Source organism: Bos taurus, chromosome 9 (genome assembly GCF_002263795.3).
Source record: "Bos taurus isolate L1 Dominette 01449 registration number 42190680 breed Hereford chromosome 9, ARS-UCD2.0, whole genome shotgun sequence".
NCBI classification, from domain to species: Eukaryota; Metazoa; Chordata; class Mammalia; order Artiodactyla; family Bovidae; genus Bos; species Bos taurus.
The window spans coordinates 33,287,156-33,307,358 of record NC_037336.1 but is presented as its reverse complement, the minus strand read 5'-3'; the positions used below and the strand labels follow the sequence as shown (position 1 = coordinate 33,307,358).

The 20,203-nt window shown below is 40.7% G+C and overlaps 1 protein-coding gene across 3 annotated transcripts in view; it reads left to right on the top strand.

Annotated features, from left to right (window-relative positions):
• DCBLD1 (discoidin, CUB and LCCL domain containing 1) overlaps positions 1-20,203 on the top strand; it is a 75,824-nt gene that overhangs the window by 18,220 nt on the left and 37,401 nt on the right. For all 3 annotated transcript variants that reach the window (XM_005210754.5, XM_002690094.7, XM_059890143.1), the window contains exon 2: positions 8,799-9,011. In XM_005210754.5, coding sequence (XP_005210811.1) covers positions 8,799-9,011 — 213 coding nt within the window. The remainder of the gene's footprint in view (positions 1-8,798; positions 9,012-20,203) is intronic.

Below are 20,203 nucleotides of genomic sequence, written 5' to 3'. Positions count from 1 at the left end.
ATAGAAATACATTGCATTTGAAAGTCTAACTTTTTAAACTTGTAGTTGATTTATAGTGTTTCAGGTGTATAGCAAAGTGCATGTTATGTGTGAGTGTCAGGATTAGAACCCAGGCCCCTAACATGAGGCCAAGTTTCAGTTTCTAGAGTAGCTCTCTGGGATCAGAATGAAAAGAAGTATTTCACAGTCGGTCCTTTTCTCATCTCAGTCAAAGATTAGGAGCAGGTGGTGAGGAACGACTCTTGCCTCTCTTAAGGAAGACTTGGAAAGTGAAAGTCGCTCAGCCTTCCAGAGCCAAGTGTGTCCTCTGTGACCCCACGGACTATGCAGTGCATGGAATTCTCCAGGCCAGAATACTGCAGGAGGTAGCCATTCCATTCTGCAGGGGATCTTCCCAACCCGGGGATCGAACCCAGGCATTGCAGGTGGATTCTTTACCATCTGAGCCACCAGGGAAGCTCAAGAATACTGGAGTGGGTAGCCTATCCCTTCTCCAGTGGATCTTCCCGACCCAGGAATGGAACCACCCTTTGCTGTACACCTGAAACATTGTAAATCAACTACATATATACTTTTTCAGATTCTTTTCCATTATAGGTTATTATAAGATGTTGAATATAATTCCCTATGCTATACAGTAGGTCCTTGTTATTTTATATATAGTAATATGTATCTGTTTGGAGAAGGCAATGGCATCCCACTTCAGTGCTCTTGCCTGGAAAAATCCCATGGGCGGAGGAGCCTGGTAGGCTGAAGTCCATGGGGTCTCGAAGAGTCAGACATGACTGAGCGACTTCACTTTTACTTTTCACTTTCATGCCTTGTAGAAGGAAATGGCAACCCACTCCAGTGTTCTTGCCTGGAGAATCCCAGGGAGGGGGAGTCTGGTGGGCTGCTGTCTATGGGGTCGCACAGAGTCGGACAGGACTGAAGTGACTTAGCAGTAGCAGCAGCAGTCTGTATCTGTTAATCTCAAATCCCTAATTTAATCCCCCAACACCACTTCCCCTTTGGTAACCTTAAATTTGTTTTCTATGTTTGTGAGTTTACTTCTGTTTTGTAAATAGGTTTATTTGTATCATTTTGTTTCTACATACAAGTGATATCATGTGGTATTTGTCTTTGATTTACTTCACTTAGTATGGTAATATCTAGTTTCATCCATGTTGTTACAAAGGGCATTATTTCCTTATTTTGTTATAACTAGTGATATTCATATGTATATATATACACACACACACACACACACACACACACACAAACACATGCATACACACATACACATACCATGTCTTTATCCGTTCATCTGTTGATGGGCATTAGGTTGCTTCCATGTCTTGGTTATCGTAAATCATGCTGCTATGAACATTGGGATGCATTTATCTTTTTGATTCAGCATTTTTATCTTTTCAGGTTAATATGCCCATAACTGGGATTACTGGATCATGTGATAACTTTGTTTTTTTAAGGAACCTCTATACTTTTCTCCACAGTGGCTGTACCAATTTACATTTCCACCAACAGTGTAGAAAGCTTCCCTTTTCTCCACACTCTCTCCAGAATTGATTATTTGTAGTCTTTTTAATGATGGCCATTCTAAACAGTATGAAGTGGTACCTCATTGTAGTTTTGATTTGCATTTCTCTAGGAATTAGTGATGTTGAGCATCTTTTCATGTACTTGTTGGATATCCATATGTCTTCTTTGGAGCAATGTCTATTTAGGTCTTCTGCCCATTTTTTGTTTGGGTCACGTTTCTTTATATTGAGCTATATAAGCTATTTGTATATTTTGGAAATTAAACCTCTGGGGTTGCATTATTTGCAAATATTTTCTCCCATTCCGTAGGTTGTTTTTTCATTTTGTTGATGGTCTCCTTTGCTGTGCAAAAGCTTTTAAGTTTAATTAAGTATGCTTTATTTTTGCTGTTGTTTCCATTACACTAGGAGATGGATCAAAAGAAATATTGCGTGATTTATGTCAAAGAATGTCCTGCCCGTGTTTCCCTCTAGGAGTGGTCTTACATTTAGGTCTTTAATCCATTTTGAGTTTGTTTTTGTATATGGTGTTAGAAAATGTTCTAATTTCACATTTCACGTGTTGCTGTCCAGTTTTCCCAGCACCACTTATTGCAGAGACTGTCTTTTCTCCATTGTATATTCATGCCTATTTTGTCAGAGATTATCTGACCGTAGTGTGTGGATTTATTTCTGGGCTTTCTATCCTGTTCCGTTAATCCATGTGCCTGTTTTTGTGCCAGTACCGTATGTTCTGATTACCATAGCTTTATAGTATAGTCAAGTCAGACAGCGTGATTCTTCCAGTTCTGTTTTTCTTTCTCAAGATCATTTTGGCTATTCGGGGTCTTTTGTGTTTGCATACAAATTAAACAACAACAAAAGAATGTTTTTGGCTCCAGTTCTATGAAAAATGCCATTGGTAATTTGATAGGAATTGCATTGAATCTATAGATCACCCCCAGTTATCATTTAAAAATGGTTTGGTAAGATTGGTTTTTTCAAATAATGGTCCAAATAAGATTCACATGGTTGTTGTGGTGCTTAAGTTTCCTTTAATCTAAAACACTTTTTAAAATATCTCTTTGTACAACTCATTGTTGAAGAAACTGGGTCAGTTGCGCGTAGAATATTGCAGCCTGGATTCAGCTAATGACTTCCTTATGGTGTCGGTACGCTTGTGTTTCTACCCTCTGTGTTTCCTGTGGACGGAAATTAGATGTAAAGTCTTGATGAGATTCAGCTATTGATTCGCATGTTTTGCTTTTTGGTGAGAGTACACGTGAAGGTGTGTAGAGCACGTTTGATCCTGTCAGAAGACTTATAACATCTCATGGTCTCATGTGGTCATGCTGAGATCCATCGGTGGGTTTAGATGTGTCAGGAGACTTGTAACATCTCATGGCCTCATGTGGTCATGCTGAGATCCATCGGTGGGTTTAGATGTGTCAGGAGACTTGTAACATCTCATGGTCTCATGTGGTCATGCTGAGATCCATCAGTGGCTTTAGATGGTGCCCTGCCTGATTCTTTCATTTTGAAGTTCTTCCTCCACCTTCTACCCATCTATTTGTTCCATCTATTTGTTACCATTGCCAGATATTCTTATCAGCAAGTTGTTCATTTTAATAGACAGATGTTGTGAAAGACTCTAAAGAGGGCTCTGATAAGATAGCAGTGCAGGTAGTTTCCCAAAATTAAACACAAATACACTTATGTTACAAAATAAAGAGGTGAGACAAAAGTGTTTTCAAAATTCTAGAATTGGATCACCTTGGAATTGTCATCTGGCATCCACCATTGGTTAAATAGCTTTAAGGCAATTCCATATATGTCTTGTGTTGTTATCTGTGAACTGGGTCATACATTATGACCCTCTCAAACTCAACACTCCGTGCTGCTTAGAAAAAATATGAGAACTTGGTTAGTGGATTTAGTACAAAAAGATTTTAGAACAAAAATTCTCCTTTATTGGTTATCATTCTGTAGTGATCTTTTTAATGCAAGCTTCTATAAATTCTTTAATTAAAGATAAGTAGAAGAGCATACAGGATCACAAAATCTAAATAGTATAAAAAAGTATAAAATAGGAAATAAAAGCACCTTTGTTTTCACCCACTGCCAGTCAAATTTAACCAGGCTGATAGGTTTTTTTTTTCCAATTTTTTAATTGAAATTTTTATTCTGAGATGATCACAGACCTCTTGCAGTTAAGAAATAATACAAGAGATGTTGTGTGCCTTTGCCTACTTTCCCTGTGATAGTATCTTGCAACACTGTAATATAATATCATGACCACAGTATTGAAGTGAATACGTTATATACGGAACATGAATTGGTAGACTTTTAAATGACTCTTGACATCTTCCTTGTTCGTGATTCTTAATTAGAGCTGAGTTCTGAGTTAAGTGACAGAGTGTTAGGATGAGGTCGTGGGAATAGTGTTTATCTGTTGTTTTCATTTGCTTTATTCAATATATGATACCATATGCTTTATTTATGCTCTACTTTATTCAATATATGATACCATAGGCATTTTATCTCCCTAGGTACTTCCTAGTCCCTCTTTGATGTATTTCTAGTTCTTTTTTCCACTCAACTTTATCGAGATATAATTGACATATGACGTTGTGCAAGTTCAAGTCTACAATGAGCTGGTTTTATATATTTATATATTTCAAAGTTATTTAACACCATGGCATTCATTAACAACTGCTGTCACCTCACATAATTACTATTTCCTTTTTGTGGTGAAAACTTCTAAGATCTACTCTCTTAGCAACTTCCAGTTATATACTATAGTACTGTTAATTCTATCTAGTCCTTTGAAGTAATCAAAACTATGGAAAGATGGTCGGTTGAAAATTCCTGATGTCATCAATATCCATGAAATACATTTATTATATTAGCGCTTGCCCCAGAAAACTCCATAAATAGTCTTCCATAGGTAAGAGTGAAATTGCAGCTTCTGAAGACAGTTGTTTGCTTTTCTAATGAATTAGGACTTCACAGTTCTTTTCAGGTTTTTTTGGGAGAACAAAGACTTAGTTTCATTCTGCTAGATTGTGAAAAGGGAAAACTTTCCCAAGAAGGCACAAATCTCCCATGTAAAGTAATGATGGGAGTGCTGAAAACTTAAACTTGCTTCTATTCTGCCAATGTCAATGGGTGAAAGGAGTTTCCTCATGCGGTTTAGAGTAGAAGACATTGAAAAGAAGCATAATTACAGCCTTGAATAAAAGTGACCCCCTGGGATTTTCCTTTGTCATGACATGTCACTTAAAACTTAGAATACAATAATCATGTACAGGCTGATTCACCTGTCATTGATCCTCATTTTATATGTAGCTATGTTGTCTAGGAAGTTTTCACTTTCTTTTTTCTTATTTATTTATTTTATGGCTATGCCACGCAGCATGCGTGATCTTATTTCCCTGACCAGGGATCCAGCTTGAGCCTCCTGCAGTGGAAGCGTGGAGCCCCAACCATTAGACTGCCAGGAAATTCTCTCTTTTTTCTTATAAGAGCAGAATTTCATAATACTAAGAAAAGGGACATTTAAATGTTTGACCAGTGATATCTTGGTGGCTTAGACAGCGTTATTTATATGTACATTTATATGCAGAATTGTACACTAACTAGTTCACAAGAAAAAAAAATCAGACTCTAATTTTGACTGATCATAATGGGAAAGACAGGAGGAAGAGAAAAAACAACACTGGGGTTTGAGTCCAGAAATGATTGAAGACTGAGGCTAATATGACAGAAAGGGAAGCCCAGGGGGCAAGAAGATTTGGGCACAGAGGCTGTAAGTTTTGTTCTTACATGTGAGGTGATAGCCATATTTCTGGACTCAGGTTCAATCCCTGGGTTTGAAAGATCTCCTGGAGAAGGAACTGGCAGCCCACTCCAGTCTTCTTGCCTGGGAAATTCCTTGGACAGAGGAACCTGGTGAGCTACAGTCCCTAGGGTCACAAAAGAGCAGGACACAATGGAGCAACTAACAACAACACTAGTTACCTTAGTGTTGTTTTACCACAGTGCTCAAAATCAGTGCCTTCAAAGGCGAGGTGAGCCGTAGAAATGAGTGACCGGGACCTGGTGGGGAGTGAGGGCATCTATCTCTATTAAAAGCACAGCTAGAATGCCTGCTGGTGTGATTGCCATATCTTCTGGTTTCCAAGAGAAATTATGCATTAGTTTTTTTTTTTTTTTTAACTAAAGCCTTTAAGAGCAGGTAAATAATTCAAGTTTTAAATCAAAACTTTGTTCCCTATGTGCTTCTGCAGCATATGCATTACTCTAGTATAATTTTCGTTTAATTCTCAACAATTTTGTACTTACTGCCAGAGAGCTCCAGAAATATGTTTTTGTTTAGTTCCTAAGTCATGTCCAATTCTTTATAACCCTTTGGACAGTAGCCTGCCAGGCTCCTCTGTCCTCGGGATTTCCTAGCAAGAAGACTTGAGTGGGTTGCCATTCCCTTCTCCAGGAGATCTCCCCAAAGCAGGGATTGAACCCGCATCCAGAAATATATTTTACAGCTATCACCTCAAGCTTTAAGAACCAAACTTATAGCCTTTGTCCTCAAACCTGCTTGCCCTCTGGCCTTCTCTTTTCGTTTTATCAGCCTCACTGTTCCAATCATCTCTGGACTCAAAATCTCAATGTTGTTATTTTCTCCTCCTGTCTTTCCCATTATAATAGGTTGAAACCCAAGTCCATTGATTTTTTTCTTGTGAACTTCCTCCTGTTTTTCATTCCCTTTCCATCCCAGCTAAGGCATTTTAAACCCTCCTCCTGCTCTATGATGCACATTCTCCTGCATTCTAGTTCCTATCTTGAGTCTTTTTCAAATACCTCTTTCATTATCTCACTTCTCAAAATCCTCTGTGGGCCTCTATTACATAGTCATATAAATTCCACAACTTCTGCCTAGACCTCCAGGTTTCAGAGTAGTTTTATCTTAGCTGTCTATCTCCATTTCCCCTTGGAACTAACTTCCTGCTTCTTTAGGTCAACTCTCCTCTAATCCAAGGCTTCCTTGGTGGCTAAAATGGTAAGGAATCTTCCTGCAATTCAGGAGACCTGGGTTAAATCCCTGGATGGGGAAGATCCCCTAAAGGAGGAAATGGCAACCCACTCCAGTATTCCTGCCTGGAGAATCCCATGGACGGAGGAGCCTGGTGGGTTTCAGTCCATGGCGTCGCAAAGAGTCGGACATGACTGAGTAACTAACATTTACACTTTCCCCCCAGTCCAGCCTCCCAGCTTGGAATCTTGAGAATTCAGTTCAGTTCAGTCGCTTGCTCCTTTTAATTTCATGGCTGCAGTCACCATCTGCAGTGATTTTGGAGCCCCCCAAAATAGTCTGTTATTATTTGCATTGTTTCCCCATCTATTTGCCGTGAAGTGGTGGGACCAGATGCCATGATCTTTGTTTTCTGAATGTTGCGTTTTAAGCCAACTTTTTCACTTTCCTCTTTTACTTTCAAGAGGCTCATTAGTTCTTCTTTGCTTGGGCAGGGCTGTCCCTCGACCTTGACTGCTGGTTTGGCACATATTCTCCCACCCTTTATTTTAATGAGGCCTCCAATACCATTTTGGGCTTCCCTGGTGGCTCAGTGGTAAAAGAATCCACCTGCCAATGCAGGAGACCTGAGTTCTTTCCCTGGGTCAGGAAGATCCCCTGGAGAAGGAAATGGCACTCCACTTCTACTCCAGTATTCTTGCCTGGAGAATCTCATGGACAGAGGAGCCTGGTGGGCTATAGTCAATGGTGTCGCAGAGTTGGACATGATTGAGCTACTAAACAGCAACCATCACTGTTTGGGCTGCAAGCCTCAAGGCAAGAAGGAAGTGGGATAAAAGAAGACCCCAGATGAATCCTGTAGCAGCGGCTAGGCTGGAGAAGGAAGAAGGCTGCCGAGGGCTTCAGATTCCCATGATGCCCTAGCTGGGTCTTCTGCTATAGGAGGCTTTGGTCTGCCTTCTCTTACCACCACAGAGAGTTTCTTCTCCAACAGACTTCTGCTTTCTCTCCCTCTGGCTAAGGGCAAAAATTCTGGCTTTGTTTCTCTGAAAGTGTATTAATTACAGGCATTTTGTGCTTTGAATTCAATGTATGCTCCTTAATCTTGCAGCCCACCGAGTTTTACATGCTGTCAGATAATTTGGTTTCTTTAATTTACTGGAGCAACTTGTTGGTCAATTGATTAAGCTTCCCTATTCAGAAAACCTTGAGAGAATTTCTTATTTTAGTGAAGTAGTGAGAATTCACTGAAATAGATTCTCTCTTGCCCTCTTTGGCACTTTGTTTAAGCTCCTGCAATGGCAGGGGCACCTAGAATTACAGTTATCTGGGCATGTGACTGTCTCCCATTTCACTTTGAGTGGTGAACAGCCATTGCTACTTGTATGTGTCTCCAACAATGCCATGTCTGGCAGGTGGCAAGCACGCAACTCATGATACGTCCTGAGTCTATTGTGTGTGCGTGCTCAGTTGTATCCAACTCTTTGCGACCCTATGGACTGTAGCCCGCCAGGCTCCTCTATCCATAGGGATTCTCCAGGCAAGAATACTGAAGTGGGTTGCCATTTTCTCCTCCAGGGAATCTTCCCAACCCAGGGGTTGTATCTGTATCTCCTGCATTGGCAGGCAGATTCTTTACCACTGAGTCACCTGGGAAGCCTCCAAGTCTCCAAATCTGTGGCTGTTATTAACTGAGATATGAATGTGGGATGATTGTTAATCCCCAGCTGAATGACAGGCTCTTAAAGATAGTCGACTCAGCATGAGTCTCAGATTCTCCAGAAGCATTTTGCATACCTGACCCCATTTAATCAGGACAATTACCCGCAAAATGAGTGGTATTTTTTTTCCCTCAGTTGCAAATTGTTTCATACCATTGGCTTGCTAATAGACAAAACCACTAATGGCAAATCTGTGAATGCCAAGGGCCCACTGTGCAAGTGTGGATGGGTAGATGAATAGATGATTAGAAAAAGTAATTTGATTAAATGATGTGTTTGCAAAGGGCTTACCATGCTAATACATGAAACATTTTGATCAACAATGTTCAGAAGATTAAGCTGAGAAACAGATGAAATAACCTGGAATAACAGATACCGTGTAATAACTAAAACAATTTTTATTTTTAGCTTTTCTGTCTCTCTTCATAGAAGGAATAAAATACATAAGGTGAAGATTAGAGTGAACTTTCTCAGCTCTCAGTAAGAATTCATTTCACTTACTTCTTGTATCCTTTTTTTCTTTTCCAGGTGACGGCTGTGGGCACATAGTGACCTATAAGGACAGTGGCACCATGACATCTAAGAATTATCCATGGACATACCCCAATCACACTGTTTGTGAAAAGACAATCACAGTACCGAAGGGGAAGAGGTTGATTCTGAGGTTGGGAGATTTGGATATTGAATCCCAGACCTGTGCCTCTGACTACCTTCTCTTCACTAGCTCTTCTGATCAATATGGTAAGCAAAGAGCTCTCGCCTTCTGCGAGTGTGGGAAAATTTGAGATGAGAGGAGGCAAGTGGTGTGTTCATTAGTGTCACAGCCTGGGGAGATCAGAAGAAAACTTGCCCTTCGTAGACTCTCAGGATGGTTCACATGGATACACTTGCTTCATGAGCCACAACAAAGACAACTGAGGAAGTTTCAGCATTTTGTGTGGGTGTCAGGAGCTTAGTTTGAGTTTACGTCTTGCTGGGAAGAGAACTGGAGATGTGTAGCATTTGGCTAAAATACTTACAGTTCATTCATTGATGTGACAAATACTGAATAGTGGTCATGTGTTCAAGTACTCTGTGAAGGACTAGGTGGGATATAGCAGTGAAAAGACAGAGTTCCTCTTTTCGTGGCGCTTGCACTGGTGGAGGGACAAGTGGAAAACAACAAAAAAAATGCATCTATAATATGAGAGGTAGTGAGGAAGAAAAATAAGGAATAAGAAAAGTAAGTCATCCTAAGATGATATTGACTCTGGTTCTGAGTGTGTTTGTGTTCAGATGGGATGGTCAAGAAGCCTTCTCCAACAAGAGGGCATTTGAGCAGAGACCGAAGTGGACTGAATGAAGGCACAGTACACCTGTGTCTATGGTCAGTTTTCTGCGTAGGGGAATGGCAAGTGCAAAGGACAGTTTTCAGAGTAACCTTTTGAAATTAAGCTCTTTGTCGTTTCAATATGCTGTTAGCACATTGGTGTCTGAACTCACACTAACAGTGACCCTACAGTCCTTGGCCCAAGGAAACAACTTGGATTTAGATGACTAGAAAACAAAAACAGTCTTATATACAGGTTTTTCCGAGGTTAGAGTTTTTCTGAAATTCACTGTGCATACAACTCTGAAAATGATACAGGTTTTAAGCAAAACTCTGTCCACCTGCTACTTTCATAGGTAATTTCTCTCAAGCACACAGCTTTCTGGGCTGTCTTTACCTTTGCACCCAGAGATTCTGCACTCCTCCCAGTGTGGTACCTCCTCCCAGCATGAAAACCCAGACCAGACGAGAGACTGTTCAGAGATCTAAACTTACCTAGCCCTCATGGAGGAAATGGAGAAGGCAAAGGCACCCCACTCCAGTGTTCTTGCCTGGAGAATCCCATGAACGGAGGAGCCTGGTGGGCTGCAGTCCATGGGGTTGCTAAGAGTCGGACATGACTGAGCGACTTCACTTTCACTTTTCACTTTCATGCATTGGAGAAGGAAATGGCAACCCACTCCAGTGTTCTTGCCTGAAGAATCCCAGGGACAGGGGAGCCTGGTGGTCTGCTGTCTATGGGGTTGCACAGAGTCGGACATGACTGAAGCAACTTAGCAGCAGCAGTAGCATGGAGGAAAAAAAACCTAAGTTTTTTTTTTTTTTTTTTAATTCCTGGGAATATTATCCATTGTAATGATGGTTCAGTTACTCTGCCAGTAAAGATGGTTAATTTCATAAAATTTGTTGTTGTTCAGTCACTAAGTCGTGTCGGACTCTTTGCTATGCCATGAACTGCAGCAGGCCAGGCTGCCCTGTCCGTCACAATCTCTCTGAGTTTGCTCAAACTCATGTCCATTGAGTCAGTGATGCCATCCAATCATCTCATCCTCTGTCACCTCCTTCTCCTCCTGCCTTCAGTCTTTCCGAGCATCAGGGAAAGATTTCCTATGAGTGGGCTCTTCACATCAGGTGGCCAAAGTATTTGACCTTCAGCTTCAGCATCAGCCCTTCCAGTGAATATTCAGGGTTGATTTCCTTTAGGATTGACTGGTTTGATCTCCTTGCTGTCCAAGGGACTCTCAAGAGTCTTCTCCAGCACCACAGTTGGTGGAGAAGGGAATGGCAAACCACTTCAGTATTGTTGCCTTGAGAATCCCATGAACAGTGTGAAAAGACTTTCATAAAATTAAACTGCAATTAACAAGTTGCAAGTTTTTAATTCCAGTTTGACTCAAAGGGGAAAAATGCAAATCCCAGGGGTGCTGGGATCACTTACTGTTCGGTAGCTCTGCTAATGGCAGGTGTATTAATTTACGGAGGCACTCTTCAGGGAATCCCTCACTAGCCCTGACATTGCCTCCAGATTCAGAAGGGGGCACCAAGTGTCAGAGCTCCCGTGCAGAGTGCGAGGGAAGGGGCTGCAGGGCCAGGACAGCATTCTCACAGCTCGTCTCTCTGGGGAAGCATCTCCTTTCCCTGAAGATGAACAGTTAATTCCACCAACTGACGGAGCAGCAGTCTGATCGTCTCTGTTGCTTTAGGTCTCAGATCACGGGCTGAGGTGAGAACTAGAAAGGGGGGCAGATTGTCCTGAAGCATGATTGGAGAATGGATGTGGCTTTCCCATGCATTTTTGATGTGTGTTCACAAACAGAAAAGAGGAAAAGCCTGGGATTTAACTGTATTTTGAGAACTTCCCTGGTGGCTCAGATGATAAAGAATCTGCCTGAAATGCAGGAGACCCGGGTTTGATCCCTGGGACAGAAAGATCCCCTGGAGAAGGGAATGGCAATTCACTCCAGTATTCTTGCCTGGAGAATCCCATGGACAGAGGAGCCTGGCAGGCTATAGTCCTTGGGTCTCAAAGAGTCGGACATGACTGAGTGACTAGCATTTAACTGCATTTTAGGAGCTGGGTTACAAGGTCCTCATGGTCTGCATCAGGGCACTCCAGTGCACGTTTCTAGCTTCTTGAATTTTCAAGAGTTAGACGCTTCACTTGGAAGTGAGTAATGAATTGCCATTCATTTCAATAAAGCCCAGTAAATTCATTTTTCTCTTCAGATTTTTTTCCGACATAGTTGTGTTTGTTTTTTAAAAACAAAATATATGCTCATTATAGAGGTAAGCATATTCATTGTATGCCAGGCATAGGTTTGGCCTTAGGTAGATTTTCTGGAGTCCTCAAATTCCCCCCTGCAAGGTTGTTACTATTAACTTCTTTTTGCAAACAGAGAAATTGAGGCATGGTGAGTTTTGTTGTTTCTTTCTTTTTTTTTTTTGCTGCACTGTGTAGCTTGGGGAATCTTAGTTCCCCAGCCAGAGACTGAACCTGGGTCCTGGCGGTGAAATCACTGTGTCCTAACTAACCACTGGACTGTCAGGGAGGTCCCAAGATTTTTTTTTTTTTTTCAACTAACATGCTGAAGATCACACAGCTAGTTAAGGGATGAAATAAAAATTTATGTCTGTGTCTCTGTGGTTTCAAGACATCTGTTTCCAGATGTCTCTTTCTCCCCAAGTCCCAACACCCAAAGAAAGCTTCATGCTCTACTGCCGTCCCCAGGTGCTCCGCCCAGTACTGCATCAGACAGCAATTTTGCCTAAAACACAAGTGTAGTTAATATTTTGGGTTGGGGATGTTCTTAAATACTTATTGATGCTTAGAATTAGTTTATTTTGAGACTGCTTTAAAGAGTTCTTGATCAGTCACATTAAGGCAAATCTGGTAGACAAGAATAATAGAAATGAGCAATAAAAGGAATACACAGAAAGGAAATTAGAATATTTCAATCCTATAAGCATATTTTGAAGAATTAAATGGCTCAGAGCCACATAGAGTGGGTATACACATGCATATACATATATGTTGCATCTATATATTTGTGTCTTTGTATAATGATTCTGAAGAGCATTCTTGGAGAAGCTGCTTATTCATATATTTGTACTTAAAATATTTCATCCAGTGATTTGAATATAGTAGATACTCTATGAACAAATGGTTTAAAATGTGAATTGGCAAGTTCAGTGGTGAGGAACCAGTTAAGCAAAGCATGTAATACTTGCAATATTAAACAGCTATCTGTCAAAAAGACAGTTAACATGGAAAGCTGCTTATGATGATATTGTTGTTGTTGAGTCACTAAGTTGTGTCCAACTCTTTTGCGACAGCACATACTGTAGCCCACCAGGCTCCTTTATCCATGGGATTTCCCAAGAGAAAATACTGGAGTGGGTTGCCATTTTCTTCTCCAGGGGATCTTCCTGATCCAGGGATTTAATCCAACTCTCTGGCATTGGCAGGTAGATCCTTTATCGCTGAGCCCTGATATAGTGTTAGGTAAAATATGAATACATAGTAATGTTATAATAATAGAAAAAAACCCTCTAAACAGAGTGAGAACATAACTGCAGCAAATTGTTAGGAGGAGGATTTTCGAAGGATCAACTTGGTGTATTGTTTTGTCTTCCCTTGACTCTTGTTTTCTTTAATAAACATTTGTTTCTTAATAAAAACAAGTAGATTTTCTTTGACTAAGATCACTGACTTTAGACCTATATTTTAATTTAGTCCCCTAGTCAGTTTGAACTTCCTGGCATCTGCCAAGAAGGAAGAGGAGGCTGGAGTGCTTTGTTTGCCTGGGCGAGCTGAGGGAGTGGGCTTTCCTGTGGGGCTTGTGTCCTGCTCCCTGGAGGAGGTGAGGCCCCTCTGCAGCCGGTGTGGCCCCAAGACTGTGGAGGGAGGGTCCCAGGGACCCACAGCACCTGGAGGGGAGTGCGCACTGTGGGGGAGGTGGGGTAGAAACACGTGCTCTGGAATACCGCCTGCAATTCCAGTATACTGGGCTCTAACAGTTTCATGTGTGGCTGAAACAGCTAAATAGTTTTGGTTTATCCAGCTCAGTTTTTTTTCAATTAATTGCTAAAACCCATTGCCAAGAGATTTTAAGACTCGACACTGTCAGACTTTTAAATGTGGAGTTAATGTTTTGAAAAAGAATTATGTCTTCTGGCATTCGTGTTTGGAAGCTCTGCCAAGAGTGGACATAGTTGGAATGTGATTCATTAACCGCTGTGAATAAGCTGAGGTTGTAGTTTTTAATCATTGTGCATTTAATTTGTAATGGTTCTCCCTGCCCACCCCACACGGATTCTGTTTTAAAGGTTTGGTGCATATACTTTGATTGCTTTCATTCCTGGTAGCAAAATATACTGTAAACAGGTGTGACCCACATCAGCTTTCACAGTGATCAAGCAAAATGTACACCTGAGCTCACTGGTTGTTAAGAGACCCGATACAAACAAGGTGGAATGATTTTTCTGTTTGTCCTGTATTATAATTATGGCTGATATTTCAGATCCAACATCAATTAGAAGAGTGTACTTATATACCTATGGCTGAGTTAAGACACTGATTCTCCTTCTTAAAATACTCTTTAAACAACCAGGAATCAACAACTTTATCAGCCTTACTTTAGAACATATGTTAAGAACGAGGTATGATTCTTCAGTTCAGTTCAGCTGCTCAGCTGTGTCTGAGTCTTTGCAACCCCATGGGCTGCAGCACGCCAGGATTCCCTGTCCATCACCATCTCCCGGAGCTTACTCAAACCCATGTCCCTCGAGTTGGTGATGCCTTCCAGCCATCTCATCCTCTGTTGTCCCCTTCTCTTCCTGCCCTCAATCTTTCCCAACAACAGGGTCTTTTCTGATGAGTCAGTTCTTCACATCAGGTGGCCAAAATATTGGAGTTTCAGCATCAGTCCTTCCAATGAATATTCAAGGTTGATTTCCTTTAGGATTGACTGGTTGGATCTTCTGGCAGTCCAAAGGACTCTCAAGAGTCTTCTCCAACACCACAGTTCAAAAGCATCAATTCTTTGGCACTCAGCTCTCTTTATAGTCCAACTCTCACATCCGTACATGAGAGTATGATTTCAAGATATTTTTAAACATAAACTTTTAAACTAATAAACATTTTTGGATATAAAACATATATACTGACTTTTAAGATTGTGTGTACTAATATCTGGCCAAAAAAAAAAATTTAAGTATCATACTTTTCTTGGAGATTTTTTTTCACTGTTACTAAGGGCATTTTGCATTTCAGTTTGAAGCCAAAGTAACAGAGACTTCCTTCAAAAGAAACAGCAATGTCCCTTTCCTGGTCTAGAATTCAGTCAGGATCATGAAGCATTTAGTTGTATAGTTCAGTTCAGATTGCTGCTGAGACTCAATCTCCTCCCTCTTATATGTGTGATGTAAAATAATAAGAAGTTAGTTGTATAAAATATTTAAATATCTTGAACTTGTGGGGAGAGTAGGTGCTGCTTCAGGCATTGTGTCATACCAATATACCTACATTTAAAATATGAAATGTCTCATGTTGTTTTATTCATGACACTGAAGAGGGAAGACTGTGGATTCATACTAACGATCATTATTCTCAACTTTAAAACTTCTTAGGCACTCTGTAACCTTGAGTTAAGGTTAAGTTAATGTTAAGTTAATGTAATGGAACTTAATGTTAAGTTCCAATTCCAGTCTTGCTTACCACAAAGAAGTCACCCAGAGGTTTGTTTCTGCTACCACTGTTTGTGGGGATCCCAGAGAAATTTTTATTTCTGTTTCCTGATATTTCAAGATTTACTAGATCCCAGTTTTCCATGAAAGTTGATCTTTCCCCAGTGGGTAGAGTTTAGGGCTGTTCCTCAACTCCCTGAAGGACCTGCTGGAAGAATCTTGGTGGGAATATTGGTCCCTTGGGATCTCAAAGGACCTTGTTCTGATGGAATTTCATAGACTTCCACACCCAGGTCACTGTGGATCAATAAAACCAGGCCTTCAGCATGGACTGAGATGAACACTTCTGTTTCTGTGTAGAGTTTTCACTTGGGCTTAAGAGTGCAGACTCTGGAATTAGACTGCCTAACTCCAAATTCCTGCTTTACTGATTATTTTTAAATTACTTTGACCTTGAGCAAATGCCTTAATTTTCCATGTCTCCATATTCCCTTCTTCAAAATGGGCAAAATAACAATATCTGCCACATTTGGGTGATTGAAGCACTTGTATATATAACTTTAAAGTACAATGTACGGCCCATAATAAGCACTCAGTCAACATTAGCTACCATCATCATTCCTTCCCTCCTTCCCCTTTTCTTCCTGCCTCTCCCTTCCCTTTCCACCTGCTCCTCCTCCTCAGTGGGCTAGAACACAGTCTATTGTTTGTCTAACATGTCGGTCCTTCTTTCTACTCCACATGCTCTCCTTTCACCCAGAAGAGGCTAAGCTGCAGCAGGGCATGCCATCTACCCCTCCTGTGCATCCCTGGTGACCCAAGTTTATGCAAATCAGTCCCAGCCTGTGGCATGGGTTCCCTGAGTCAGAAGTAACTTCAGGGACAGATTTTCTCCATCCAGCTTCATGAGATGAACAGAGAACCCATGTTCCTTAAGCCCATAGTTCATTCAGTTTGGCTTATTTTGTTTTTTTTTTTTGTCCACTGCCACCACCAGTTCACATCTTTGTGTCTATTTCATATAGAAAAAACTTCCTAATTTTTTCCTTTTTTCTTTCACCAGTCTCCATTCCCTCCAGGCCATCTAAGATTATCTTGTTAAATATTGTTGTGATAATTTCTTTCTTTATTTCAAAAATGGTTAATTGTGCCCCACTGTCTACAGACAATTGCTAGCTTGGTGTTCAAGGTGGGCTCACTCACTGTCTTCCCCACCCACATTTCCAGCCACATCTCTGAGTCTCTGTATCTCTATGCCCTTTCCAAATAAACACATCACACAGTTTCATGTTCAGTACATTTGATGATGTCATTTCTTCCACGTGTCCCTCTCCTGTTCCCCCTACTTTTCTGCCCCTTCTAAAACACAAACACACACACACATAACACTCTCTGACATACATCACAGCAGGATCCTCTATGACCCACCACCCAGAATATTGGAAATAAAAGCAAAAATAAACAAATGGGACCTAATTAAACTTAAAAGCTTCTGCACAACAAAGGAAACTATAAGCAAGGTGAAAAGACAGCCTTCAGAATGGGAGAAAATAATAGCAAATGAAGCAACTGACAAACAACTAATCTCAAAAATATATAAGCAACTTCTATAGCTCAATTCCAGAAAAATAAATGACCCAATCAAAAAATGGGCCAAAGAACTAAATAGACATTTCTCCAAAGAAGACATACAGATGGCTAACAAACACATGAAAAGATGCTCAACATCACTCATTATCAGAGAAATGCAAATCAAAACCACTATGAGGTACCATTTCACGCCAGTCAGAATGGCTGCGATCCAAAAGTCTACAAGCAATAAATGCTGGAGAGGGTGTGGAGAAAAGGGAACCCTCATACACTGTTGGTGGGAATGCAAACTAGTACAGCCACTATGGAGAACAGTGTGGAGATTCCTTCAAAAACTGGAAATAGAACTGCCTTATGATCCAGCAATCCCACTGCTGGGCATACACACTGAGGAAACCAGAAGGGAAAGAGACACATGTACCCCAATGTTCATCGCAGCACTGTTTATAATAGCCAGGACATGGAAGCAACCTAGATGTCCATCAGCAGATGAATGGATAAGAAAGCAGTGGTACATATACACAATGGAGTATTACTCAGCCATTAAAAAGAATACATTTGAATCAGTTCTAATGAGGTGGATGAAACTGGAGCCTATTATACAGAGTGAAGTAAGCCAGAAAGAAAAACACCAATACAGTATACTAACGCATATATATGGAATTTAAAAAGATGGTAACAATAACCCTGTGTACGAGACAGCAAAAGAGACACTGATATATAGAACAGTCTTTTGGACTCTGTGGGAGAGGGAGAGGGTGGGATGATTTGGGAGAATGGCATTGAAATACGTATAATATCATATATGGAACGAGTTGCCAGTCCAGGTTCGATGCACGATACTGGATGCTTGGGGCTGGTGCACTGGGACGACCCAGAGGGATGGTATGGGGAGGGAGGTGGGAGGAGGGTTCAGGATGGGGAACACATGTATACCTGTGGCGGATTCATTTCGATGTTTGGCAAAACCAATACAATATTGTAAAGTTTTAAAATAAAATAAAATTAAAAAAAAAAAAAAACACACCCACACCCACACACATACACACACACACAGTGTGAAGACAAAGCAAATCCAATGCTAGTTACCTAGAACCTCCTCTGATGTTCAGCAGCTCCAGATACTCCTCTTGGGCTCACATTGTTTTTCTAAACCTTCAGTGGAGCACCAATCTCAGGTGGAGATCATTATTTTAGCCTCTCAACTGATATGGGGTTTCCTGAGGAAGGAACTGCATTTGATTCATCCTTTGAACATCCCCTGTTGCTTGTCATAATCTTATACTTGCAGACTCTCAATCAACATTTAATGAATCAAATTGCATGCAGCTTGATTTTGGCAAATATACATTTAAAAGTCTATAATCTTATAAATTTGAGTATCTTTACTCACACTGTAGGAAGATTTATAGTAAGAGTCCTCTATCAATAAATACCTGCTCTGCATTTAAAGGAAGACTTGATTTACCTACAATTTTAGGACTCTACTTTTATATTCAAAAGACCATGAAACTGTATAGAAGGTGCCTGCAATAGAGCGTTCAGCTGTGCTGTACACTGGGCTTTGGGGCTCTAGAGTTACTCACTTAACCCTCATAATAGCCCTGTAAGAGGGGGCCTATTATTAGCATCCACACATAAGGAAACTGAAGCTCAAAGAGGTCAAGTCACTTGCTTATAATCACTTAACTAGATCTGGGATTCAAGTCTGGATGTTTGGCTCTAGGGACCCCATTCTTAAGCACCGCGCCATTCCCATTCAGGGTGACAAAAGCCATCTGATCTCATGGTTTGTGCAGTAGTGAACTGTGGTTCTTGTTCATTATTTGCTGGAAGAAATGGAGACCTCTGCAGGCCTTCCCCTAGGGGTGGGTATCCTGAGAACCAAATGGAATTCTGAGAAATCACTTACATGCAGAGTGCTAGTATAAATTTAAGGCTTAAAAAAGTACTTCTTAGTCAAGAAATTAAGGGAGACATCATGGTCGGTGAACCTAATTATAGTCAGTCAAATTAGCTGTGTTGCTAAATGACTTGGACTATGGAAAACCCAGGAAGTTCCAGAATTGTTCTCTTACATTTCCTGTACTCCCACCTCCACCCCCAGTATTTTTTTAACCATTGTCAGTGAGTTAGAAATACAACGATGTGAAGTCAGCCATTAATATTTATGTTACACCAGGAACGAGAGAAATGGGAAAAGTCGGAAATAATACTGAGTGTTTTGACTCATAACTACAACAAGATTTCTGTGATAATAGTTTAGAATGATACATATCTGGCATATTGTAGTAAGATCTAATCATTATGACTTCTCTGTTGATTTAAGAAAATTCCAAATAGAGAAAAACGCAAGATTGGCAGCCTCTATTTTATACATGGTTTATGTCTCAAAGCCATATTACAGAGAATGCAAAATTCTTATGACTTCTGAAGATAAAACAAAAGCCTATGAAGAAGCTTTTGGAAAATTATTTTGGGGCTTCCCACACCCCAGAAATGCATTCTCCTCTCTCACTGGGGTGGTTTTGGTGGAAATGCTTAAGAAAGACTGCTTTTTCTTTTGCTTTGTTTTGCCTTTTATACCAAGATAGAATTCAGAAAGAATTTAAGCATTTGAAAAAGTTAGGGGACTTCCCTGGCAGTCCACTGCTGCAGGGGGTGCTGGTTCCATCCGTGGCTGGGGACCTAAGATTCCCATGTGCTACGTGGCACGGACAAAAATTTTTTTAAAATACAAATAAAACGTATCTCTTAAAAAAGTTGTATCAGCCAGAATATTCCATGCTAGATGTCTCATTAACATAACCATAAGCCTCAAGGAGAAAAGATATTGGCTTCTTCCTTCTCCTTTTCCTCAAGCACTTCCCCAGAGATAAACTGTGATTCATTTCAGCAAATTGCCATCTTTTATTGGGCGAAAAGTGATCGCCTAGGTAGGTTGTGGCTCTTCTTGACCCGAGTCCTGTAGCCCCAAGGAAAGCTGCACCTTTGTCTAGGAATCTGCCTGGTTCATTTGTCATCTGTCACTGATTTTTGTCTGGGAACCAGAGACCAAAACTCTCCAGGGATACCACTTACATTCTTACGTGACTATGGTTTTAATGGCACAGTCCAGGAATATCCCTTTTTTATGCAAATTTCCCTCCTTTTCAAAGAAAGTGGCCCTGAAAATTCTGTAATTTTGTACAGTGGCCTACTGCAATTAGCTAGCAAGGACGAACCCTGCCATTTGACTGCACAGGAAAAAAACAAATGGAAAGTGGACAGAAGTCCAGTGGCATTTGCAGCTTTTCTGGAGATTGTTTTATCACTGTGCCTCTACACCCAGATCTGGGCCACATCAGGA